At 52.8% G+C, this 24,751-nt stretch overlaps 1 protein-coding gene across 1 annotated transcript in view; it reads left to right on the plus strand.

The window, feature by feature from the left end:
• ZNF830 (zinc finger protein 830) overlaps positions 1–24,751 on the plus strand; it is a 176,815-nt gene that overhangs the window by 130,813 nt on the left and 21,251 nt on the right. The window contains exon 9 of the mRNA XM_085606863.1: positions 18,510–18,586. Within this exon, the coding sequence (XP_085462989.1) occupies positions 18,510–18,586 (77 nt within the window). The remainder of the gene's footprint in view (positions 1–18,509; positions 18,587–24,751) is intronic.

Here is a 24,751-nt window from a genome sequence, read left to right on the forward strand (position 1 = left end):
TTGTGGTTGTTAGTGAATGTCTAGTTTTTTTTTCCCGTAAGCTAAGAATTTCTCATCATGCCCAACTATGTCTAACATGCCTAACTTTGTTTCAGTGAATATATATATATATATATATATATATATCTATATTATATATATATATCCAAATGAAGAGCGCACCACAATTGAAACGCCACACACGGTCGTGTAGAATACCTTTTATTTGGCAGGATAGCAGGGAAGAAGGTCCACCATTGCAGCTCAGGTTAGTAGCCAAACATGTTTCGGGTTTGCTTGTCCCTTGATCACTGGCTTCACAACGGAGAGAACAGCTGCAGAGATTTTCCGCCGCACTCGCGGAGGCTTGATTTAAAGTCCCGCCCAAGTGGGCGTGTCTAATGACTGCATTCTAGGATTGTGAGTTCTTTGAAAGCCATCGTGGCATTGCGCTTTATCTCCCATCAATTTCTTATTCCTATAGTAGGTCGCTGCATAAGGTAAAGCTGGTTCCCCGCTAGTGATGACCTGCCACATCGGTCACGCCGTTCCTTATACGCCTGTGATCGTCGGCGTGTAGGATCTGCTCCTCCGCAGCGGGGCGTTTCGCGATCTGGCACAGACCGCTATATATCCAAATGAAGAGCGCACCACAATTGAAACGCCACACACGGTCGTGTAGAATACCTTTTATTTGGCAGGATAGCGTATAAGGAACGGCGTGACCGATGTGGCAGGTCATCACTAGCGGGGACCCAGCTTTACCCTATGCAGCGACCTACTATAGGAATAAGAAATTGATGGGAGATAAAGCGCAATGCCACGATGGCTTTCAAAGAACTCACAATCCCAGAATGCAGTCATTAGACACGCCCACTTGGGCGGGACTTTAAATCAAGCCTCCGCGAGTGCGGTGGAAAATCTCTGCAGCTGTTCTCTCCGTTGTGAAGCCAGTGATCAAGGGACAAGCAAACCCGAAACATGTTTGGCTACTAACCTGAGCTGCAATGGTGGACCTTCTTCCCTGCTATCCTGCCAAATAAAAGGTATTCTACACGACCGTGTGTGGCGTTTCAATTGTGGTGCGCTCTTCATTTGGAGATATATATATATATATATATATATATATATATGTATATATTTTTTATCATATTCAGCCAACTCCCTTGCTGTACATGGCCTTTTGTCACATAAAGAAAACAAGTGCAGCAATCAGCCAAAGTCTGTCTGATCTCTGAATAACCTGCTGAAACAGAGGATGAAAATATTGTGTGAAATATACAGCATGTTTAGATGGAGCCCACATATCAGCGATTCAGCTTCTTATCACTTGAACTCACTACGAGGTAATCATTTGTGCTTGTGAACCGAAAACAGCTCTTAGCTTGTTTGGAGCACAGAGTGCCACTGTACGCCCATAATACCAGGGAGCTAAAGGAAAGAAAACTCCATCCTGGTACATGTGTGCCATCTTTAAAGATTAAAACCTAGTAATAAGACAAAGTAAGTCACCTTGAGGCAAAGGAATCGAAGAAAGGCCCCAATAATGACACAGTTCTAAAGGTGCTAATTTGTAATGAATCATTTAAGCAATCTTTATTGGTACTTTGAAGTAAGTTCAACTGCTTTTCTTGAATACTAAAGTACTTTCAACATTTGATGGATGACCTGTTCTAAGCTAGTCAAAGAAAAGTCAGTATGTACTCTTTAAAATGTAGAGCTAATTTTGTTGAGAGTATCAGTTACTCAAAGATGCAAATGTGTTCCTGCATCCTGGTTTACACCTTCTGTATTGTCATACCAATGTATGACAAATTTACTGGAGATGGTAAACAATAAATGACATGCACAGGTTTATATTTAGTATGATGTGTTTGGTCCAGGTCTTGTTGTAAGGGCGCAAAGCACACATAGTGCATGTCCCACAGGGCCAATACTCAATTGCAAGGTTTCCTTCCAAAGATATAGATGTCTCTCTCCCATTCTCCTTTTTGGTCTTATGTGAACTAAAGAGTATCTGAAACTCTTGGCATCTAAAAAAGCAAACAGTAGAGAAAGAAAACAAGTTCAGCCCAGTTGTAAAATCTTTCATTGCGTTTTGATCAATTTTCTTACGTTATTGGCTAAAGATTCAAAAGTTGTAACCACAGTTATATTGGTTTTTTGAAAGGATCTCTCCCTTGTTTCTAAAAAAAAAAAAAAGGCATCACTAGTGGTCATTATTACCATTTTAGATAAATGTTTGACCACTTTACAGGAAGACTGTGTCCCATAGTCTAGATTCTAAGGCCTGTACCTGTTGTTTAAATTCTTCATTAGTAGTAAAGTTTCTTGTATAGGGTAAAAAATGTAACCTTGCAAAGCCTTAGGATGAAAAGAATCGGAATGAAGAAAAGTTTTTCAGTGCTTTTACAAAAGATTGTAGAAACCAAGTGACTAGACTGATGTATGATAGAAATTTCTAGAAAAATCACCTCTTGCATAATGACCACATGAAGAAGAGGTTCCAACGCTGTTTATTCAACCATTTGAGGGCTGCTAAAAGTCTCATCTCAAAGCTGTTCCAAATACATAGAACACCATCGCCCAAGGCCACCTTAGGTTGTAACAAAGGTGTTGTCTCAGTTCAAGTTCTATAGTTATGAGAAATCACGAGAAAGGAGCAAAGCTCGTCATGGCTTTTGCCAAATTAAAGTTTAGATCTCCATCCAAATGAAGGTCATCTGAAAGCTGTGTTTTTTGCTGTCTGATGTTGCCTTATAGAGACAAATGCAAAAAGAACAATTGATGGACAGAATGCAGGACAATGTCATACATTCACCCCAGTACAGAGATCTGGGCCTAAATCCATTGTTTTTTTTTGCTCCCCTTGCCATATGTAAATCAGTCTTGACCCTGCGCCCAATGGGAACAGTCCAGCCCGAACTGCCAGCCCAGGTCCTCCCCGGCTGGAAACAAGCATCCTAGGACCGGTTTCGGTGTTTCACCCCTCATCAGCCAGGATAGCTTGACTCCAGTGGCATGGAGAGCATGGGAACCACATCTGGGCATACCCGTCCCACTCGGGGTGCCAAATGTAAATAGAACAATTGATGAACAGAATGCAGAACAATGTCATACATTCCCCCCACTACAGAGATTTGGGCCTACATCCATAGTTTTTTTGCTCCCCATGCCATTTCAGTTTGAATTCAGCCATTTGCAAATCAGTCTTGACCCTGCGCCCAATGGGAAAAGTCCAGCCCGAACTGCCAGTCCAGGTCTTCCCCGGACTGAAAACAAGCATCCTAGGACGGTATCAGGGTTTCATCCCTCATCAGCCAGGATAGCTTGACTCCAGTGGCATGGAGAGCACAGGACCCACATCTGGGCATACCGTCCCACTCGGGGTGACAAATGCAAAAAGCTAATTAACGATGATGGATTCAACCCAGATCTGTGACTGGGGGTGAGTATCTGAAATGTTTCAGCGCTCCGTCCATCATCTCCTTGTGTTTACCTTATAGAGACATCTTTAACCTCTTCAGTGCCCATGACGAGATAGTCTCGTCATGGAGCACTGTTGCGCTGTGCCCATGACGAGACTATCTCGTCATGAACCCCACCCACTAATGCAACGCCCGGCACAGGAGGGGGAAAGGGCGAGGCACTGAAGGGGTTAAGTAAGGCTGACTTCATTTTAAGGGTATGTCCCCCAAGCACAACTTTTGAAAATGCAGTGTGATGGGCAGTGTACATTTGGAGAAAAGGCGTGACCACTATCTCAAGTTTGATAAAGTGCTGGTCCACTCCACCTGCTTGAAGACTGACTTCTCCCTCCTACCCCAAACAAAGATTTTAGATTGTAGCTCTTTTTGTAGAAATTGGGCTATAGAATTGTTTGTTTTCTATGTTAGATGGTGGCTAAAGAGTCTGTTAAAGATAATTCCGGAAACGGTACGCGAGCAAACTGAAACCTTGCCTAGACTAGTGTTTCTTCAACTGGTTTCTCAAGAAGAAGAAATGCAGCATGGTCTCTGTGCTTCAGGCTGTGTAAGAGACAGATCATGTAGTACCCTTAGACCTTATGGGCACCTGCTTGCATTTGCCAATTGGAAAGAGTGAAATGCAGAATTCAATGTTTGCCATGAATGTAGAGCATTCTCATTTCTCAAATAGAGATGGAGGTTTATGGAGTTTAAAAAACTGTGAAATAGACGTAAAAGTGGTGTGGGGGAATCCTTTGTAATAGCAGTTTGGGAAAATGGGGGAAACATAACCAAGTTAAAAGATGTGAAAATAATATAGGTTAAAGGGGGGAAAAGGGATCTGTGCAAACCTTGTAGAAAAACTTGAAAAAGCCCTTTTCAAGATTAATCACATTTCATCTTTATGAAAACATCCTATGCATTGGTTTTCATGAAATGGGAAGTCCCATACATCTTACAAATTTCGAATCAACAGTTTTGCTGAAATAGTTTTATCAGAACTGGTATTCATTATTTGATTTGGTTTTCCTTTGAAATTGCAAACAATTGTTGCGGACGTTATGCTGATCCACCCATGATGTGATTCCCATACCAGAAGGGCATTTACGAAAGAGAGCAGGCATGATAGAGAAACCAAAGTTACCCTCATGTGAAAAAAGAAGGAAAACATGCAAATATTCTTTATTAAACTGACTTCAAATGATATTATGTGAAAACAAAATGGGGTTTCATTCAGAATTCTACTTGCTGGAAGCCTTTGTTCTGGGATCTTCTCCGTGAGCCAAAAAAAACTGTTTAATTGGCTCTAAAGGCATGATGGGAAGGCGCTCATTACTGGCTACATTTTCCCTTTTTCATTTTTTTTTTTTTTTTTTTTTTTTTTTTTTTGAAACCGTTTATTACATGTTAAAAAAAGGTTACAGGTATGGGCCTACAACCATCCGGCCGGCCGCTAGAGTGGCAGAAGCATATGACATACCTACAGTAAAAGTCTCTTGGCGGTGCAGATCGGTAAATCAGGAGATATCAATGGCGCAGGCCACATAGCTCCAAGCCCACAATACGGTTTCCTTTTTTTCAAAACAGAACAACACAAAAAACCACACCCGCAAGGCAACCCGCAATCCAAAGTGACGGCACGTGCTCCTTAAGTGGGGGATCCCAACCAGCAGCCAAACTCGGAAGAGGGGAATGGGAATAGATCAAGGACAGGGGAACCACATGCCCGCGGCTAGGGGAGGGAGTCGGCTAGGGGGACGGAGCTGGTGAGGCAGCCGGTAGCAGTGGCGGCTCACAAATACCCCCGCGATAGGCGTTCCAGGGGCCCCAGATTTTCACCCACGCCCCAGGCTTACCCCTCGCCACATACACTACCTTTTCACGAAACATACACCAATCCATATGTTCTTTCCAGGCCAACACCGTCGGGGGCCTCTGGGATCCCCACAATTGAGCAATGTCACGCTTAGCTATCATGTATCCCAGAGTCACCCACCGCTTCTGCGGGACCGAATAGTCATTTGGTTCCCACACATTCAGCAAGCATCTCCTCGCTTCAGGCAACAGCGCGACACGCGTAACCACACGCAGGACCTCATGCACACCACGCCAGAATCGCTCCACCTTTGGGCACTCCCACAGAATATGCATGAAAGTTGCCAAAGCACCACAGCCACGCTTACACAATCCGTCACCAGCAAAGCCCATACGTAGAAGCCTTGGCCCCGTCACGTAAACCCGGTGGAGGATCTTAAGCTGGACGAAGCGAAGGCGAGCCGGGATGGCCACCTCCTTCGGAGAGGCCACCGCGGAGATCCAGTCCTCGTCGTCCAGTTCCAACCCGTCGGCAACCCAGGCCTCGCGGAGACTAGTCAGCAGGCACGATCTGTCATTGATCAGCTTTTTATATATGAGGGAGATCGTGCTGTCTGGGACATGGCCATCCAACACTCGGTCCTCCAGGGGGGAGGACTCCGGAATGGACGTGACATCCGGGAAGACGGAGCCCAGCGCATGGCGGACTTGTAAGTACCGAAAGTACTCACTGCCCTGCAGCTGAAACTCCGTCTGCAGCGTCTCAAAAGTTTTGAATCCCCCCCTCGTCCAGAGATCTCCCACTGTGCTGATTCCGATCGTGTCCCACTTCTCGAAGCCCTTCGATGTCCACAGGGAGCCCAACCTCTCGGACGCATATAGCGGTGTCGCCCGGGTCAAACGGTCCCTCCACCCCATCGCTGCATTAGCCGCGTGCCAGACACGCACCATGACACGCGTCGGTCCCGTCAGACGGGAGTCGGGCGCGCCAGAGTAGAGCGCTCGATTGTAGTCGCCACCGGGCAGGAGCATCTTGTCCATTTCAAATGCCGGGTTCAGGGCGGGCCCGTAAAGGCCGTGATTAATTGCAGCTAGCTGGGAGGCCCAGTAATACCGTTTAATGTCCGGGAGGGCGACCCCCCCATCGTACCACGGGAGCGTCAATTTAGCCAGAGCAATACGCGGCCTCCCGTCCCAGAACAGGCGCCGCTGCAGGCTCTCCACCTCACGGAAGTAGCGCGCCGGAACCAAGTCCATAGTATTCTGAAGCGCATACAGAAAGCGCGGCAAGGACATCATCTTAAACAAGGCCGCTCGGCCAAGCGGCGAAAGCGGAAGACGCCGCCAGCGCGCAACGTCCTCCCGCAAGCGCTGGAGGGGGGGCAGCAAGTTCCGCTCGTAGCGGACCTCCGGGTCTAGAGTAATATATATACCCAGGTACCGGAACCCCTGGGAGGCAATCTGGATCGGGCAGTCCCGTGGTAGGGCCGGAACCTCCCCGGAGAGCACATACACGCAGGATTTCGCCCAGTTGATGACAAGGCCTGAGTTACGACCGAAGGAGCGCAAAACATCAACCAGGACAATCAGCGAGTTGTGCGGGGAGGCGAGATACAAAAGGATATCATCGGCGTAGAGGGACACGCGGTCCTCATGCTCGGGGGTCCAGCGGAGACCACGGATGGAGGGGTGCCACCGCAGCCACTCCGCCAAGGGCTCCAAGGCCAATGCAAACAGGAGCGGTGACAAGGGGCAACCCTGACGCGTGCCCCGCCCCAGCACGAAGGGGGCCGAGACTCGCCCATTCACCACCACCTGCGCCAATGGGCCCGAATACAACAATTTGACCCAGCTAATGAATCCCGGTCCAAATCCAAATTTCGCCAGCATCGCCCAGATGTATGGCCATTCAAGCGTGTCAAACGCCATGGTGGCGTCCAAGGACGCCAAGATGGCCGGCTCCCGCACAAACGGGACACGCGCGAGCACCCCATGCAAGCGTCGCAGATTAAGAGCCGTGTTGCGATGGGGTATAAAGCCAGATTGGTCTTGGTGGACCAAATCGCCCACCACGCCAACCAGCCGGTTGGCCAGCACTTTGGCGAGGATTTTGGGCTCCGCGTTCAAGAGCGAGATAGGCCTATAGGATGTAACCCGCTCACGGGGTCTCCCCTCCTTGTGGATCACCACGATTGTGGCCAGACGCTGGTCCGGCGGGAGGGAACCCTGCGAGTGGGCCGCCAGGAACATGGCGCGCAGGTGGGGCGCCAGTACATCCGGTCGTAGCTTGTAGAGCTCGATGGGGATACCATTGGGGCCCATGGCCTTGCCGGATGCGACCGAGCGAATAGCCAGGGCAATTTCGTCCGAGGTGGGAGGAGCGTCCAGCAAATCCCTGTCCTCCACCGTAAGGGAGGGCAGCGCGATGTCCCGAAGCAGGGCATGGGAATCTTCCTCCGAGCAGGGAGAAACCGGGGAATACACCTCGCGGAAGTAATCCGCGAAGCAGGAGACAATGGCTTCCGGCTCGGTGACAGGCACACCATCCATCCCCTCAATCAAAGGAACCACACGACTCGCTCTCTCCCTCTTGTCCAACCACGCAATCAATTTACCAGCCTTATCACCCACATCATACAGTCGCCCCTGTTGCTCTCTACTGAGGCCCCTGGCCGCCTCCGTGACGAGGGCCCTATAGGCCGCCTGCTTGAGGTGCAGAACATGCAACTTGGCGTCGGTTACCCCGCTCCCCAGGTCACCCTCTAGTTCCGTAATTTCGGCCTCCACCCGGGTTACCTCCTCCCGCTCGCGCCTCCGGGCCTGGGAGATAAAGGAGAGGGCCTCCCCTCTGAGAACTACCTTAAAAGCCTCCCACAGGGAGATGGCCGAAGGGACAGACCCCACATTCTCATCAAAGTATCGCTGTAAGGATTTGATCAAGTCGGCACGAATAGTGGGGTCACGCAAGTACCAAGCATTGATTGGAGCCACCCTGCCCCCCCCCCTAGGGAAGACATCGAAATGTAACAGTACTGGGGAGTGATCTGAAATGCCCCGCGCCAGATGGCACACCTCTCCCACCCTCCCAGCATGGGCCGCCGGGACAAGGATGTAATCAAGCCGCGAGAGGCTACCATGGGCACCCGAGTGGAAGGTGTATTGCCGCTGCGCGGGATGCTTTAGTCGCCAGCAATCCACCAGGCCCAGAGTATCTAAAAGGCCGGACAGCCAGGCCTGTGCCCGGGGGAGGTCCCTAGGGGGATGGCGATCCAGAGACCCAGAAACTACCGCATTAAAGTCCCCCCCAACCACCAGCAGGCCACCCGGGAGGTCCAGGAGGAGGCGCCCCAAAGCCGCAAATGTAGTAGATTGTAACCCAGGCGGGACGTACACTGATATAAAAACAAACACTCTACCCTCCATTCTACCCACCAGAACAGCGTAGCGTCCCCTCTCATCATGGCGCACCTCATCAATCTCCAACGGGAGCGAGTTCTTAATCATGATACCCACCCCCCGCGAGCCCGAGGTGAAGCCCGAGTGGGCCACCAAACGATAGCCTCGCCGATTCATGGCATGAAAGGAGTTACCTATGAGGTGTGTCTCCTGCAGGAAGATAACATCTGGTGAGATACGTTTCAGGTACTGCAGGACCACACCACGCTTAATCCTGTCCCCCAGGCCGTTAACATTCCATGACAACACAGTCAAATCCCTACCCCCCATCATACGTAGAAGCAATCAGTCGTCCCCCACAGAGCATCTCGAGAGCAACAATACAGTAAAGGGCTTGCCTTGCGGTGCAAACAAACGACACCCCCCCCCCACCCCCCCATCCCAACAGAACTCCCCCCTCCCTGCACCCCTGCATGAGCCCAAACAGCCCCCCCAAAGTGCAGTGTGCCTGTCGCCCCATAGATGAAAAACTAACTAGTCCTCCAGAGGAGGAGGGAAGCCCCCAACAGACCCCACACGACCTCCATCGGAGGGGAACATAAACGATCAGTAAATGGTAAAGGAATGTTGTCCAGAGCAAGGCCTATTCTTCACCCCTCAGTTCTGATCCGGCGGGCCCTCCCCGCCAACCGCACCCCCCCCACCCCCTCGGCCCCGATCTCCAGGCAGAGTGTCCAACCAGTCCCCAGCCGCCTCGGGTCGGTCAAAAAAGTGCGTGCGCCCATCCACCTCCACCCTTAGCTTAGCTGGAAAAAGCATTGAGTACTTAAGGTTCAGGTCCCGTAGGCGACGTTTAACTCCGAGAAAACTCAATCTCAGTTTTTGGACCGCCGGAGTAAAGTCTGGGTAGAAATGCACATCCATGTTATCAAGCTTGACCGGTCCCTGTTGCCTGGAGGTCTGCAGGATAGCGTCTCTGTCCCGAAAATTAAAAATCCGGGCAATGAGAGGCCGCGGCGGGGCACCGGCCTTAGGTCTGCCCCCAGGGACCCGGTGAGCACGTTCCACCGCAAAAAGCTTACTCAGCCCCCGGGGCTGAAGATGGGTAAGGATCAAGTCTTCCACAAAAAGATCTGCCGCCTCCGCCTCTCGTCCCTCCGGCACTCCCACAATGCGAACGTTATTCCTCCGGGCCCGACCCTCGGAATCCTCCAGTCGCCGGTCCATCAGGGCGCTCACCTGGCCAAGCCGGCGCACCTCCTTTTGGAGGGCCACCACGTCCGTCGTGAGGCTCGTTGTGGTGTGGGCCAGGGAATCGACCCGGTCGTTGGTTTTGGACAAGTCAGCCCTCACAAGGCTAACGTCCACCAGGACCGAGTCTATCTTTTGCGCTAAGGTGTCGAAGCGCTGGTCCACCGAGGCCTTCATCTCTGCGATGGCGCCCATGACGTCCCGGAGGGTCAGATCCACCGGTTGAGCAGATGCCTCCGTCGGGCCTGCCGGGGATGTGCGCGATGTCTCCGGAGATCCCTTCTGGAGGGTGTAACGGTCCATACTGTTGGATTGAGGCGCCGGGCCGCGGCGGGTCGTCTTCACCTTCGCCCGGTCGCCATCTTGTTTGGTGGACATGCCTGCTCTCCCACCGTCGTGCCAATCTCCTCGAAAGGGCCGGTAAACCAGTTCACGGGTTCCGGGGGGGGGGAGGGCGACCACTGGGCCGCAGGACGACTCACGGCCGGCGGGTCAGCCGGACACCTGGACAAGGCCACACCAGCGCACCCCGCTCCGCAACCCTACCTCGCTTGAGGGCAAGGAGAGCGCAAAAGCGAAAGTGAAAGCACGGGAGACGCGAGTCGCCCAGCCCTGCCCGCCGCTGTTGTTCGCTTTGTCCCCGGATCGCCCCACTACTCCAATCCGGGGGGCCAGCGCGGAGAAGGCCGCAACCTTCAATCGGTGCTCCCACCGGTGTCCGGGGTCCGATTCGAAAAGGAAAAACGGATGGCGCCTCAGCTCGGGTTCACCGATGCAGTCCCCTCAACAAGGACAGGATATAGCCAGGATTAATTCAGGAGGTCGTGGTGGTCCTCGGGAGCCTCGCACCTACGCGGCCATCTTGGTTGCGCGCTAGGCTCCTCCTCCCCCTTTTTCATTTTTAGTGAAATATACTTTGACATATTTTACTTTTTAGCTTCCTTTGTTTTATAAAAACGAATTAGATGATAAATGTCACCTGTTATGGGCATGCTTTTGCTGTTTTAAGGCATTTTCTCAAATTGTATTGTGAAAAGATTTCCTGATGATAATGCACCCAATGATAATCTACTGTTTGTCATTATCTTCAGTCATTGCTTCTCATCACTGTGAAATACTGCATTTTGCTCTTGCACATGTACACAGTAAAAAGAAATGCACTAAAGTGTCAGGGCTGCTAGACCATTCTCTGCTTTAATTTCAGCTTTAATTCCATGTTTTTGTTATTTTTGCAATGGGTGATTTTTTTTTTTTGATAAACAAATTTTTTATTTTCGGCATAAAGGACAATATCAAGAATGATATACAACAGTGCGTTGAACTTGGCATCAGTAACTTCAATCAGGGAAGCATTGACAAACAAATGTAAAAAACCCCCACCCCCCGTCCCCGGCCTCAGCGCCCCCACCCTTCAAAACAGGCCCCCCAGCCATTTCCCCCATATTTTGCGGAATTTTTTGGGGCAGCCCCGGGCAGCGTACAACGACCGCTCCTGAGCAGCACACCAATCCACCCCTCCACTCCAGGTAGCCCTTCTGGGCGGGTCTGGCTGTGACCACACGGCCGCTATATCCTTCTTGGCTACCATTAGGGCAGTAGTGAGAAAGTACTTGTCGTTACGGGACCCATCCAGCCCGTCCGTGATGCCCAGCAGAGCCATTTTAGGCTCATGGGGGACCTCCCATCCCAGGACCTCCGCTAGATCAGCTTCAATCGCTGCCCAGTAGCCCTCCAGGCGGGAACAAGACCACACAATATGGAAGAAATCCGCCGGAGCCACCCCACAGCGAGCACAGGAGGCGTCCACGCGGAGGCCAGCACGATATAGGCGGTCCGGAGTCAGATAAGCGGCGTGGAGGTAATAGAGTTGGATGAGCCGCAGCCTAGCGGAGGTGGTAAGCGATCGAGGTGCCATAAGGGCGTCCCTCCAGTCCGCGTCATCTAGGGGTCCCACCCAGACCTCCCATCGCTGTTTTAATCCGCTCCAGTCTACCGGGGTATTGTTAATCAGGGATTTATAAATGCGGGATATTCCCCCCTTCCCCAGACACCCTAACATCACCTGAGCCTCAGGCGGGCTATGAGAAGGCAATCTGGAGTCTAGAGGGACGTGGGCTTGGACCGCATGGCGCAGCTGAAGGTATCTATAAAATTGAGAAGGCTGTAGCGAGAAGCGGGTCCGAAGCTCCTGGAAGGAACACATGTGGCTCCCCCGCCATATATCGCCCAGGCTGGAGATCCCTAGAAGATCCCACTGCCGAAATCCTGCAAGTCCCGCCACCTCCCGCAGCCATGTTCCGTGCCAAAGCGGTGTGAGCTGTGTTTTCGTCCCCGACCAGCGGGTGTGCCTCAAAGCTGCGCGCCACGCCAAAAAAGGGGCCCGCACGACATCGGGGAGCGACAGGTGGACCGTTGCCCCATAGAGCATGCTCTGGATAGAGGAGAACCCGAGACATTGCACCTCGAGTCGATAAGCCGGATCGTCCCATCCACTCGAGAACCAGTCATGAATCACCAGTAGCTGGGTGGCCAAGTAATATAGATATAGGTTAGTCATGCTCAGGCCTCCGTCATAGGAGGGGACCCTGCAGCGATCTAAAGCCAACCGGGGCCTGCCGCCGCCCCAGAGAAATTTTATCCAGTTCCCGGAACCACGGGCGCGGAAAGGGGCACGGAGTGTTTTATAACATGTACAGAAACTTGGGGAGGATCATCATCTTATAGAGGGCGACCCTCCCCAGCGGATTCAATGGGAGTGACTGCCACCTGAGCATATCTGATCTGGTCTTGTTGACTACGGGAGCCACATTGAGGGCCCAGCAGAGTTCCGGAAGGATGGTGACCCAGATCCCCAGGTATTTAAATGAGAGTCTCCGGAGGGGAATATCAGATTGCCAGTCGAAACATTCCCTTGACGGGTGTAACGGGACTAGGACGGATTTTTTAGGGTTCAGATGAAGACCCGACGCTTGGCCAAACCGACGGAGAATCTGGCGGACCTGGGGCCCCGAGGTCGCTGGATCAGAGAGATAGAGGAGGACGTCGTCCGCGTAGAGGGCGATCTTATCGGGGGTCATACCTGGCCAGTCCCACCCGCGGAGAGCGGGATCCGAGCGAATCAATACCGACAGGGGTTCCATGGCCAGAACGAAAAGGAGAGGCGAGAGCGGACATCCCTGGCGCGTTCCTCGACCTATGGGAAATGGGCGGGATAGAGCCCCATTGACTAAAACACAGGCCCGCGGGCTCGCATACAGGACCGCGACCATGGCACGGAACCGGGGACCGAAACCTATGCGCTCCAGGACCTCACCCAAGTACGCCCACCCCACTGAGTCGAAAGCCTTTTCAAAGTCGACCAGCAGGAGGGCCAGATAGGGGGAAAGGCGGCCGCGGTGCGCCAGGGCGAGGTGCAGGCGCCGCAGGCAGTGTCTGGTCCCCCGATCCGGCATAAATCCACATTGGTCCGGATGGACCAGGGAGGCAAGAGACGGGCACAACCGCTGCGCGAGGACCGTGGCATAGATTTTGAGCTCGGTGTTAATAAGGGATATCGGCCGGTAGTCCGAGCAGGACTGCGATGGGGGCTGCGTCTTGGGAAGGACAACTATGGTTGCTGTGTCCGTTTCCGGCCGGAACGAGCCCGTCTCCACCACTTCTGCTAACAGGTCCCGAAGCCTCGGGGCCAGAGTCTCACGATAGTGAGCATAGTATTCCTGAGGGAACCCATCAGGTCCCGGGGTCTTCCCGGGCGCCAGGCGGCTGATCGCTTCTTCAATCTCCTGCAGCTCGATAGGCGAATCGAGGGTCTCAGAAACCTCAGGTCCCAGCCGCTCAAGCACCGCCCCATTCGTCCCCAGCAACTCCTCCAGGGAGAGCTCAGACGCCCGGATTCGGTACAACCGGGAATAATAGTCAGCGAAAGCTTGGGCCATCGCCACCGAGGCCGTATGGAGTCCGCCCGCAGAATCTTTGATGGTTGAAATAATCCTGCCCGCCCGGGGGTAAGTGGCCAGCCGGTGGAGAAGAGTGCCGTTTTTGTCTCCCAATCCGTATACCCGGGCCACCGAGGAGCGCCACAAAGTCTTTGCCGCCTCCAGGGAGTGTAGGCGAATCTCTTCCCGCAGGAAGGCCAAGCGGCGCGACCGTGTGCTGTCTTCCAACTCCCCCAGGTTGCGCTCCAGTTCCAAGGCTTGAGCTTCGCAATCCGCGAGTTTCTGGGATTGAGCACGTCTCTGCCGTTGCAGATGCCCCTTAGCGGCCCCCCGAATAGTCGCCTTGCCGGCCTCCCAAAGGACGGCAGGGGAGGGGACAGAGCCCACATTGTGAGAATAATAATCAGCTATCCCGCCACCGACCACCTTCCGAAAAGCCTTGTCCTGGAGGAACCAAGCGTTCAAACGCCACATCGGACGGGCAGAGAGGGGGGGGGAGCCAAGAGCAAGGAGCATTGGCGAGTGGTCCGAAAGGCCCCTCGGGAGAATGCGTGCATCCTGCACCCCTGCGCAGTCGGTAGATGGGACGAAGATGAGGTCGATCCGGGCATGGGAGTGATGAGCCGCCGACGTGTGGGTGTACTGGCGAGCCTGCGGGTGCCAGATCCTCCAAACATCGCAGAGGCCCTGAAATTCAGCCCAGGTCGAGAGCTGCTTTGCGCGAGCGACACGGGCCAGGGATACCGGACCCGTCGAGTCCAAGTGGGGCGTGTAGACAGCGTTAAAGTCCCCGCCGAGAATGAGGGAACCCGCCGAAAGCGTCGGGAGGAGGCCCGCGGTGTAGGAGAGGGCCGACGACAGGAGGGACGGAGCCGCGTAGAGGGACATCAGGGTGAGGGGTCGCCCCTCAAGAGTACCACATACCGCCACTACTATGCCCTGGGGGTCCAAATGCACCTTGGTCAGGACAAAGGGAAAGGACTTGCGGAGCAGGATAGCAACCCCCCGGGATCCCCGCGCAAAACCTGAGTGCCACACCCTGTCATAACCATAGCGGGTAAGAAAGGGACAGTTATTGCCCAGAAGGTGAGTCTCTTGGAGGAGGAGCACGTCAATCTCTGCACGTTGCGCATATTTGAGGACCGCCATGCGTTTAAAGCGGTCCAGAAGACCATTGACGTTCCAGGATAATACGCGCATGCCGGCCCTAGGAACAGGTGGGTCAGCCATGGTCCAGGACAGAAGAGGGGGCCATTGGAGGCGCGGCTGCGCACGCCCCTAGAAAGGAAGGACAGCGGGACATCTGGCAGGAGAGCAGGTCAAAGATTACAAGATGCCTTGGAACAACAACAAAGAGGGAGTCACCCCCCACCAACAAAACCTTCCCAAGGAGGAAGAAACAACCCCAAACCAAACCCAATCCCCCACCCCCCACCCTATACTTCGAAAACAGAAGCATCTGTCGCCCGAACCAAATGGAACAACCACCAAGCTAAAACGCTCGGGCTTGAGCACTAGTGGACCCCTGGTACAACTGAAATCAAGCCTGATTCACCTGCCCTGGCCAAGAGCAACACTGACAGCGGAGCACTCCAACCCAGGCCCGGGCATCATCCCCCCCCCCGAAGAATCATAGAGAGTCAAATGGTAGGGCTGCGAGAGAGGTCCGAGGTGTCCACCGACTCAGCCGGCTGGGCAGCAGGGCCCGCCAGCTGGGGCGACACGGCCCGCCAGCCGCGGGACTGGCGTGCGCAGCCGAGGAGGCAGAAGAGGCCCTCGACCCCCGGCGCGGCCGTCCCCCGGAGCGCGTGGTGATCACCTCCTCCGCCGTGCGCTCCCGGGGTAACGTGCGATGCCGCCGGCGGGTCCTCGATGTCCAGGGCCTCCCCCACCCCCCCGCACACCCGTAGGCGATCCGCGTCCAGAGCGGTGCAGGGGATGCTCCTCCGTCAACCAGGACCAGGCCGCTCGTGGCGTATCGAAGAACAATGTCTTATGCTGGAAGATGACCCGAAGGCGGGCCGGGAACTGAAGCTGGTACTGGAGGCCCAGGGAACGCATCTTCTGTTTCACTTCAGTGTAAGAGCGGCGCAGTTCTTGGACTTCACGAGTGTAGTCCGGGAAGATCATGATTTTGTGGTTCTGGTAGTGGAGGGTGTCCGTGCGCCGGGCTTCGCGGAGAATGGCATCCCTGTCTCGGAAATTCAAGATCTTGAGGATTAATGGCCGGGGGGGCGCACCGGGGGGCCTGGGGGCCAGGGAGCGATGGGCCCTCTCCACTACGAACGAAGCAGATAGGCTGTCCGCCGGCATCCAGGATCGGAACCAGCACTCCATAAAGTCGTCCGCCCGGCCCGATTCGACCCCCTCCGGGAATCCCACTAGGCGCAGGTTGCTGCGCCGAGCGCGGTTTTCTGCATCATCGACCCGGCGATGTAGTTCCTTAGAGTGGGTGGTCAGCTCCCGAACCTGGTCCTGCAGATGGCGGATGTCATCCTCAGCAGTGGATATCCTGGATTCGGCTTCCGAGATGCGGGTGGTGGCGTTTCGCAAATCCTGCCGGAGAAGAGCAACATCCACTTTGACCTCTCCCACCATGCCTTCGAGGGAGGCGCGAGATGAATTGATGGCCTGCAGGATGGCGGCAAGGTCCGCAGCGGGGGCCGGGGCCGGCTCGCCCGTAGGGCCGGACCCCCTCTCAGAGGTCGTGAATTTGTCCATCCTGGTTTGGGTGGCCCCGGGCGCCGGCTTGGTTGCCATGTCCTTACCCATGTTGGGGGCAGCCCGGGCGCGGCGTTCAGCGAGGCCGGGCAACAGGTTGGAGACACTCCTTCAGGACGTCGACGGGTGCTCGGGGTGAAGTGGAGGCAGAAGGAGGTACGGCCGGGGGGTCCCGCGGAGAGAAATGGCCGGGCACCACCAGCCCCAGCGGGCCTCCCAGCGGGACAGCCAGTCCGACCCCCGGCCGCAGTCGTGCCCGCAGCCCCCCACTGACAAGGCAAGGTCCAGCACCGCAGTTCAAGGCCCCAGGCCCTTGGAGTGTCCCCCGAGTGTTTCGCAGCCGATAACCGCCAAGGCCCCGACTCCTGTGTACAGCCAACCTCTCCGAGGGGGTGCCTCACTAGCGCGGTCCCCCCACAACCCCAAGGGGGGGCACGTCACCACACGTCGGCTCTCGTCGTCCGGGGCCCAGAGCGACGGGGGGGGGGGGGTTGGGGGACGGCACACACTCCCCCCCCCCCCCCCCCCCCCCGACCGCCGATGTGCGGCCCGAATCAAGGAGGGCCCCCTGCACCCGGAGCCCTTCAGGCAGCCTCGGGCCGACGGGGCCAGCTCCACACTGCAGCCAGGAAGAGGAGGGAGGAAGGGGGGGGGGGCGGGGGCCCGGGCCCCCAGCTGCCGATGCTCAGCCCGATGGGGGGGTCTCCCCTCCGCACCCGGCCCCCACAGCCGCCCCGGCAACGCTGTCCCTCTCAGCCGCACTCACCGCTTGCTCCGCCACACCAGTTCGTTCGGGGGGGGTCCGCCTCACCACTCCTGGGTCTCCGCAATGTGCCAGCAGAGCAGGGCTGCGCTTCTCCGGTGCCGACAGGGCCCACGGCAGCCTCGCGGCCGCCGCCTCTCCCCCACCGGCAGGGTCAGGCCTGTGCCCCTCGTGGGCGCCGCGGGCTCAATTTATAGCTCGCCCGGGTCACAGCTCCACAGCCGCCACCTTCCACCGCCGGTCGGGTTCCGCGGCGTCCAGGCGGGTCCCGCGATGTCCACGGCGCCCCAGGATCGAGCCCGGGACAGCAGGGCAGCTCCGCACGCCTCCGCACCCAGAGCGAGCCGGCCAGGGCAGTCCAGGATGGAGCCAGGAGGATTTGCGGGGACCAGCGCCGGGAGCCTTACTGAAAGGCGTCCATGACGGTCAGGCGCCACCTAGCGCTCCGCAATGGGTGATTTTTACTTATTTTTTTTCTTTCAAGCATATGCATGCACCTGTAGACAGGCATTTTTTACTTTTAATGTCTATTTCCTGTTTTATGAAAAAGAAAAAAAACTTACCAGTTATGTATGTGAAGGCCATATCAATTGGTTTTGCTAATTCTTAAGTTATATTGTTTATTTAAAAAAAAAATTATTTACATGTGGGTTATATGTGGTCATATATCATAAAAATATGTTTATACATATGCATGTACACAAGTACTCTTTCATTTATGTTAACAAATTCAGTGCCAATTTCAACGACTGAGAAGGAGTGTTACCAGTAAGTAACATTTCCTTTGGGAGACGAGGAATTGTACAGGAGAGATCAGAATGACTTATAAGCTACATGGGTACAAGTACAAAGGCGTGGGCCCCTGAGGTACAATCTGCTTCCACATCATCCTCCCAGTGTCCCCATGGACTCAACCAAAGGGACAATAACTATCCTAACTTTTTATTGACAGTACACATTCAGGGACCTGGAACAGCCTCCAGCAGAGATTGAACAATCCCAGGTATCATGCCAGAGATAGCTAAACAGTTGCAGTTAGTCACAGCTTTTCTGTCCCAGTGGTGCAAAGATTTTCATCTCTGTGTTCATGCTTGCTTTTAATTCTAGCATTACTTTGTATGAAGTTCGGATTACGCTTCGTTCTTAAATCTGAGGCGCTATTAATCTTTTTTACTGCTACAGGTGTCAGAAGCAATTGTGGCAGAGGAGGATGAAGAGGGACGAATAGACCGTCAGATTGAAGAAATTGATGACCAGATGTGAGTGGGTCATATTTCTTTCTCCCCACTGATGCACCTAAACTCTATTACAGCCCACCAGTTCTTTTTTATTCTGCTGGACGTTGTTCTTGTGCTACTTATTTTATCCATCACGGCCCAAAATTTGTTTTGGGAAATTGGTTGGGGTGAGTTGAAAGAGAAATGTGCTGTAGATTACCAGCAATCTGAAATATTTGGATCAAATTTGTCAGGAAAAAGACAGTCAGAAAATATTGCCACTGACAATCTTGCTTTAAACGAGGTTTAGCATTTTCAGATGTTATTCACTCACTTATAGAATGTTCAATTTTCTGTTTGGTTCGAGAAGATTAGCATATAGGTGCACATTTATTTAGCAGAATATACTTGTAAAATAGTGAAACAAAGTTACTTGAAAGAATCAGTATTTAAAAGCTGTGCTCAGATGGGGATTTAAGTTTAGGTTAGCGTCTAACAGAGCACCTATATTCCTGACAAGTTGTTTAACAAGCACTTGAGTGCCAAACAAGACACTCTGTTTTTGCCTGCTTAGTGAATGCATTGATCCCTGAACCGAAATCTTGGTCTGTCTTGACATCCTTCTTCTTGAGACATGTCTCTCTCTTCTATCATTTAAGGGCAGTGAGGCTTATCAACATGAGGGAGCATTGATCATGAGCTCCAGTGAAATACACTGTAAACTCATCCGCATAAACTAGTGGAATTAGGAGTGATAACCGTGTAACAAATCAGTGGGAGATCTTTTTTGTAGCTGCTGAAAGGAGAGGAACCCCAAGGGACTTTCACAGATAGAGAAGTAAAGTCCTTTAAGTTACAGATTATTTTGCTGCAGCAAGGAACAACACAAACTACATCAGCCTGGTGGTTTACTCTCAATGTCTCCCTTGCTCTTTGGTTTAGTCTCTTACTACGTTGCTCTTTAGTTATTTCTCTTCTCTTCCCATCTCTCTCCTTCCTCCTCACCCCTTTCTGTACATTTAGTTGAAAGTTAAAGTAAAGTTTAGAACAATAAAAAGTAACAACCTTTAATTCCCCCCTGATTTATTAATAACCTCATACAGAACTGCAGAGATGCCTACAGTGGTCACATCTTGGATGCTATCACTGGGTAATCAAAAGTACTTTGAGAAAAAGCAGCAATTTCTTTTTTATTTGAAATTGCTTTTCTTATATGCGGATCATAAAGCGCCACTGGCATTTCTGAGCACTGTAAATAGCAGAGGCTATTATTATTATTAGGCTAGTATTTATACTGTCGCTCCTTTGGGAGCGACAGTATGCGCTTTACATATGTCACATTTCATTTAATTTCAGATGATGCTATAACCCAATGTAGGAAGCTGGCGCTTTTTTTGATATATGAAAAATCTGACATAGCATGTAAAGAGTCCAGGGTTTTTCTCGTAAGTGGACAGGGGTTTGATATTCAATCACAAGGTGCTCTGATAGGGGGTAGTGTGTTCAGCAGCCTTAGGCTTAACACAGAGGAGTGCAAGACGTTTGCAAATACACACAATGTTTAATAAATGGCACACACAACTCAAGAAGGCGATCCACACCAATTTATATTTATATATATTTTAAGGCATGAGAGAAAAATCATTCACTTAAGTAAGTTTTTTAAATAGAAATCTGTTCACTTTGAAAAGTCTACACAGTGCAATTTCTGAGTTCTGCAATGTTATCCTATGGAACGAAGAACAAGTTTTGCAAAAGGAATAGTACAGCGAATTACAAGACCAACCTCCAGGAGTTAAAGTGAGTGGTGGGCAAGGTCCAAGGCAGCACCAACAGAACACCACCAGTGGCACAAGGACGGCTGGGTGCAGGGTGCAAATAGCATTGCGAGCCCAATGTTTTTCAATGGAGATCGGTCACTGTGGAAAGAGGCTACAGGCTCTGACCAGGAGGCCAGTCGGGCTAAACTAGCAACGGGGTTCAAGACTTGCGATACCCGGGGACAGGGGGACACCTTTGGTCCTCTTCTCCAAGGCCCAAGGACGACTGGTTCGGGGGTGTCCTTAGGTGTTGGGTTTTTCCTTACAGGAGCAGTCGCAGTTGATGGGGCCTGGAGGACCTTGTTGACATCAGTGGCCCACTTCAACTTGTGCTGGAGGAGACGGGTGCAGTAGTGCCTTCGGGTGTCTGGTTTTGGCAGTTCTAGAGGCCTCAGAGTCTTCTCTTTTTGAGTGTTTTCAAAACCGGTCCACTGTTCGCATAAGGGCTTGAGTTTTTTTTTAATGCAGGCAGTCCTCTCAGGTTTCTGGAGTCAACAGCTGCAGGACGAGTTGACTTTGGCGCTGTATTGGATGAGGGACACAAACAAGCCAGCAGGGTTGCTACTAGGAGTGGGCGGAATTTGCGTAGTCGCACTACGCAAAGCTCCGCCCGCTCGCAATGCTTTTTTCCTGTTCGCAAACGCTGTTTGCGTGCTCTGGGAGAAACATCTTGCGAACACGCATTTTGAAAGCGCGAACAAGCAAAAAATTCCGCGAAGCCGTGGATCGTGGAATTTATGCCAATTCCGCGTTCTCCGCTGAATGCGAAATTACCCAACGGAACGGAATTTACCGCCCAGGCCTAGTTGCTACCAGGTCAGCTGCTGCTTCTCTCTTCTTCTGCTTCTATTCGCTGATCCCTCTTCTTAGGTCATCAGAATCTGCTTTTCTGGTGCCAGGGTCTCCCCTAAATACTGAATTTAGGTGTGTTAGTGGAGTGTAGAGTACTAGCCAATGAGCTACTGACCTTAGGGGTCACTACACCCCCTGTATGACCCTTTCCTGTGGTAAGTGGTAATAGCCCTGTCCTAGAATTCCTAAGTATGCCATCACAAAGATGGCTATATCGAAAAAGTCGTGTCCATCTCACAGTAGCCCACCTTAGGGTGGTCCTAGGCTAGAGGTGGCACACCTAACTGACTAGCTAATTTTACAGATTGTCCAGGTGCCAAGAGGGCTGCGGATGGGGGGGTGGCTTCCTCTCCTGTGAGGGGAGCCAGATTTGCAAGGCTGCAGCTTCTTTGGCACTCGCTGGCCCAAGTAGGCTAATCACCTGGTCATCCTGTGGAGGGGAGGAGGCGTGGGTGCTACAATCTCTTCCCGAACAGGCTTTTGTTCTGGGTCTCTTGAGAGCATCAGAATAGTGTCCCTAGTGTCAAGCTGGGAGAAACCAGTCAACAAGGACACAAGAGGCTGGTAAGTTTTCAGAGGGCACCTCTAAGGTGCCCTCTGGGTGCTTGTATTGGTAAATCCAACACTGGCATCAGTGTAAGTTTACCAATACAAGATCTTTGATACCAAACATCCCTATTTTCAGTGACGCCAGCATGTAGCTGTGGAATTCTGCTGTAGGGGTGACCTACAAGTATCACATGCAGTGGTAGGAGACATGGCAAACGGGGATGTGTGTCATGTTATCACTTATGTCTGCACCAAGACACACAGCCTGCAGTGGAGTTCGAAAGGACGTACCTGGCTTCTGATGACAAAAAGAGCCAACGGGAGGAGTTGGTCCCAGTTTTTCCCATCCCCAGTTAGCAGCTTTTTAGGGTGAGTTTTATATTTCCGTTATGCTTCTCCACGAGGCCGTCTGTTTGTGGGTGATATACTGAGGTCTTTATGTGCTGAATGTTTAGTTGTTTGCAGACTTCCTTCACTAGTCTAGAAACTAATGGAGTCCCCTGATCCGTGAGGATCTCACGAGAAAACCCCATCCGTTAAAACACCTCAATGAACCTTTGGGCAAAACCTTGCAATATGACCCCACTCGCCATATTCAAAACATTGAGGCCCTGAGGGGCTAACCAATTCGGGTCTTCCTGGTTGAGCTCTACTGGTTTCAAAGGGAGGTTTGTTAGGCCTCATCTCTGCTCTATTGGGGGGGGCTTTTTGTATTCACTCTGTCTCTCTGCTCAGGTTCCGTCTCTGGGCTCGAGCATATGATGTGGCCATCTCCACAGCATGCTCCAGGGTCAGACCAGCATGCTGTCGAAGCCACCGCTGGGTTCCATAAGGCAGTGCCTCCAGGTACTGCTCCAGATAAATTTTTTCCATGATCTGTTCGCATGTGGACTCTAGTGGTTTGAGCCAGCGATCTGCGGCATCCTTTAGCTTACAAAACAGGGTTTTCGGCGTGTCCCCTGGGGCGCCCCTTTCTTGTCAAAAATGGAGTCTATGTGACTCATCGTCCACTCCCAACCGATCCATGATAAACTGTTTAACGTGGCCATAGGCTGCCGTTCCGTCCCTGTTGGCGATCTGGTAGGCAGCCTGGGCCTCGCGTGTGAGCAAAGGGGCGAGGTAAAAGGGCCATCGATCTGTGGGCCAGGCGCTGGCGGCCCTTTAGAAATTGAGAAAAAAAGAAACTGGATCATCCCCCGGGACATACTTCTGTAGTGGTATCAGCGTTCCAGGGGGTGCAGGTCCCCTTCCCTGACCAAGCGCCAGCAGTAACTGTGTTTGTCCTTCCTCTAACCTGGCCAAGTTCTCGGCCTGAGTCTGTGTGGCGGAGGTAAACACAGCGCGATCTAGCTCCGCTTGGGTGGCGTTCTTTTAGAGTGCCCATTCCAGTTTAGAGTGTCCCTCCTTTAACTGATACACAAGGTTATGCATCATGTGTCAGACAGAGTATGCCCGCATTCGCCACCAAATGTCAGGGGGATCACCAGGGCAGGGCCCTCACGACCAGAAAAGAGGACTAGTACGCAGTAACTGTCTCAGTGAAGGTTGTTTTTATTCCTATGTTAGAGGTTTTTAGGAAGAGTCAAAACAGTCCAGTTGCCACAACGTGCTTCAGTAACCAGCAGTGGAGGATCCGGCCGGAAGACGGAAGTTCGAGGCATGTGGGCTGCTGAATTCATATCTGTGCATAGATCGCCGCCTAGTGTTGGGTCCGGATGATTGCACATTGTTGTCCTGGAAGAGTCTTCGAAGTATCCTGAGATGGGTGACTCCTCCCCTGGACCACAGTGCGCATGGGCATCCTCTCCATCCCCAGATTGTTTTTTTCCGCCATTGGGTTCGGATGCAACTATCTTAGCTCAACTTCGGAATACTTAGTTTTAGGCCAAAAGGCCTATAGTTTTCGTCGGTACAGTTACTGTTCGGCGTCGACTACTAGTTCTAGTGCTCCACACCCTCTTCAAAATTTCGGACCGAATTGGTCCAAACTTCGACGCTCGATCGACGATGGAATCCGTTGTGCCACGCCAAGTACCCTCACATCGACGTCCACCCGGTCTGTAACAAATGTCTCTCGCCGGATCACGCCGAATCGAAATGCATGGCCTGCGCGCGGTTCCGATCCAAGAAAACTCTACGGAACCGACGGGCAGCGAGGCTCGAGGCGCAGCAGGCAGCACCCGCACCCACCAACATATTCAGCGACGAGGACGCCGAGAGCGTGGAAGAAATACTATCTAGCCCCGCTTCAGAGCATGGTTACCGATCGGACGAAGATGACGAAGAGCTCTTTCGACGTGAAGAAGCCGTCGACGAGGTAGGGGACTTCGACGAAGCCTATGGGGCTGAAGAAGACAGCTCTCCCGAGGAGCTAGGCCTATCCGTCGAAACGGAGGCCGAAATTAGTCGTCAGGCTCCGGTCGAGGGATCGCCTTCGGGCCTTACCCAAGACCTAATCCATGGTCCCTCGGCCCCGCGTTCCGGTCCGGCATCGGACACTATACAGGAGCCAATATTACCCAAGACGACCGGGTTGTTCAACCCTGCCACATCCATCGCTCCAGTCCCTTCAAAATCGAAAGCGAAACTGGTGGTGGTCGGATCAAAGGCGTCGAAACAGTCCACTGCCCCGGCGCCGACGCCGAAGAAAGTCGTCTGCTCCGAACGCGTACAGAAAGACTTCGGCGCCGAGCTCACCGCAGCAGACGCGGTCGACGCACAAAAGAAGCGCGCCCTCGGGCACCACAAGGCACCGACACCTTCGGCGCCGACACCGAAGCCTGCAACCTCCGCAGTCAAAATGGCCGCCTCGGCTACGTCGACGCCTAAAGCACCGATGCCGAAGAAGTCCTCGACTACGTCGACTATCGATGCATCCCTTCAAACCAGTGACCCCCTTCCGACAAAAAAGTCGGGGTCGGCCTCCACGCCTACTACCAAGATGCCCACCAAACCACCATCTCAGTTTGCTGTGCAACAGGTCTCT

The sequence above is a fragment of the Triturus cristatus genome, chromosome 5_2 (genome assembly GCF_964204655.1).
Source record: "Triturus cristatus chromosome 5_2, aTriCri1.1, whole genome shotgun sequence".
In the NCBI taxonomy this organism is placed as follows: domain Eukaryota; kingdom Metazoa; phylum Chordata; class Amphibia; order Caudata; family Salamandridae; genus Triturus; species Triturus cristatus.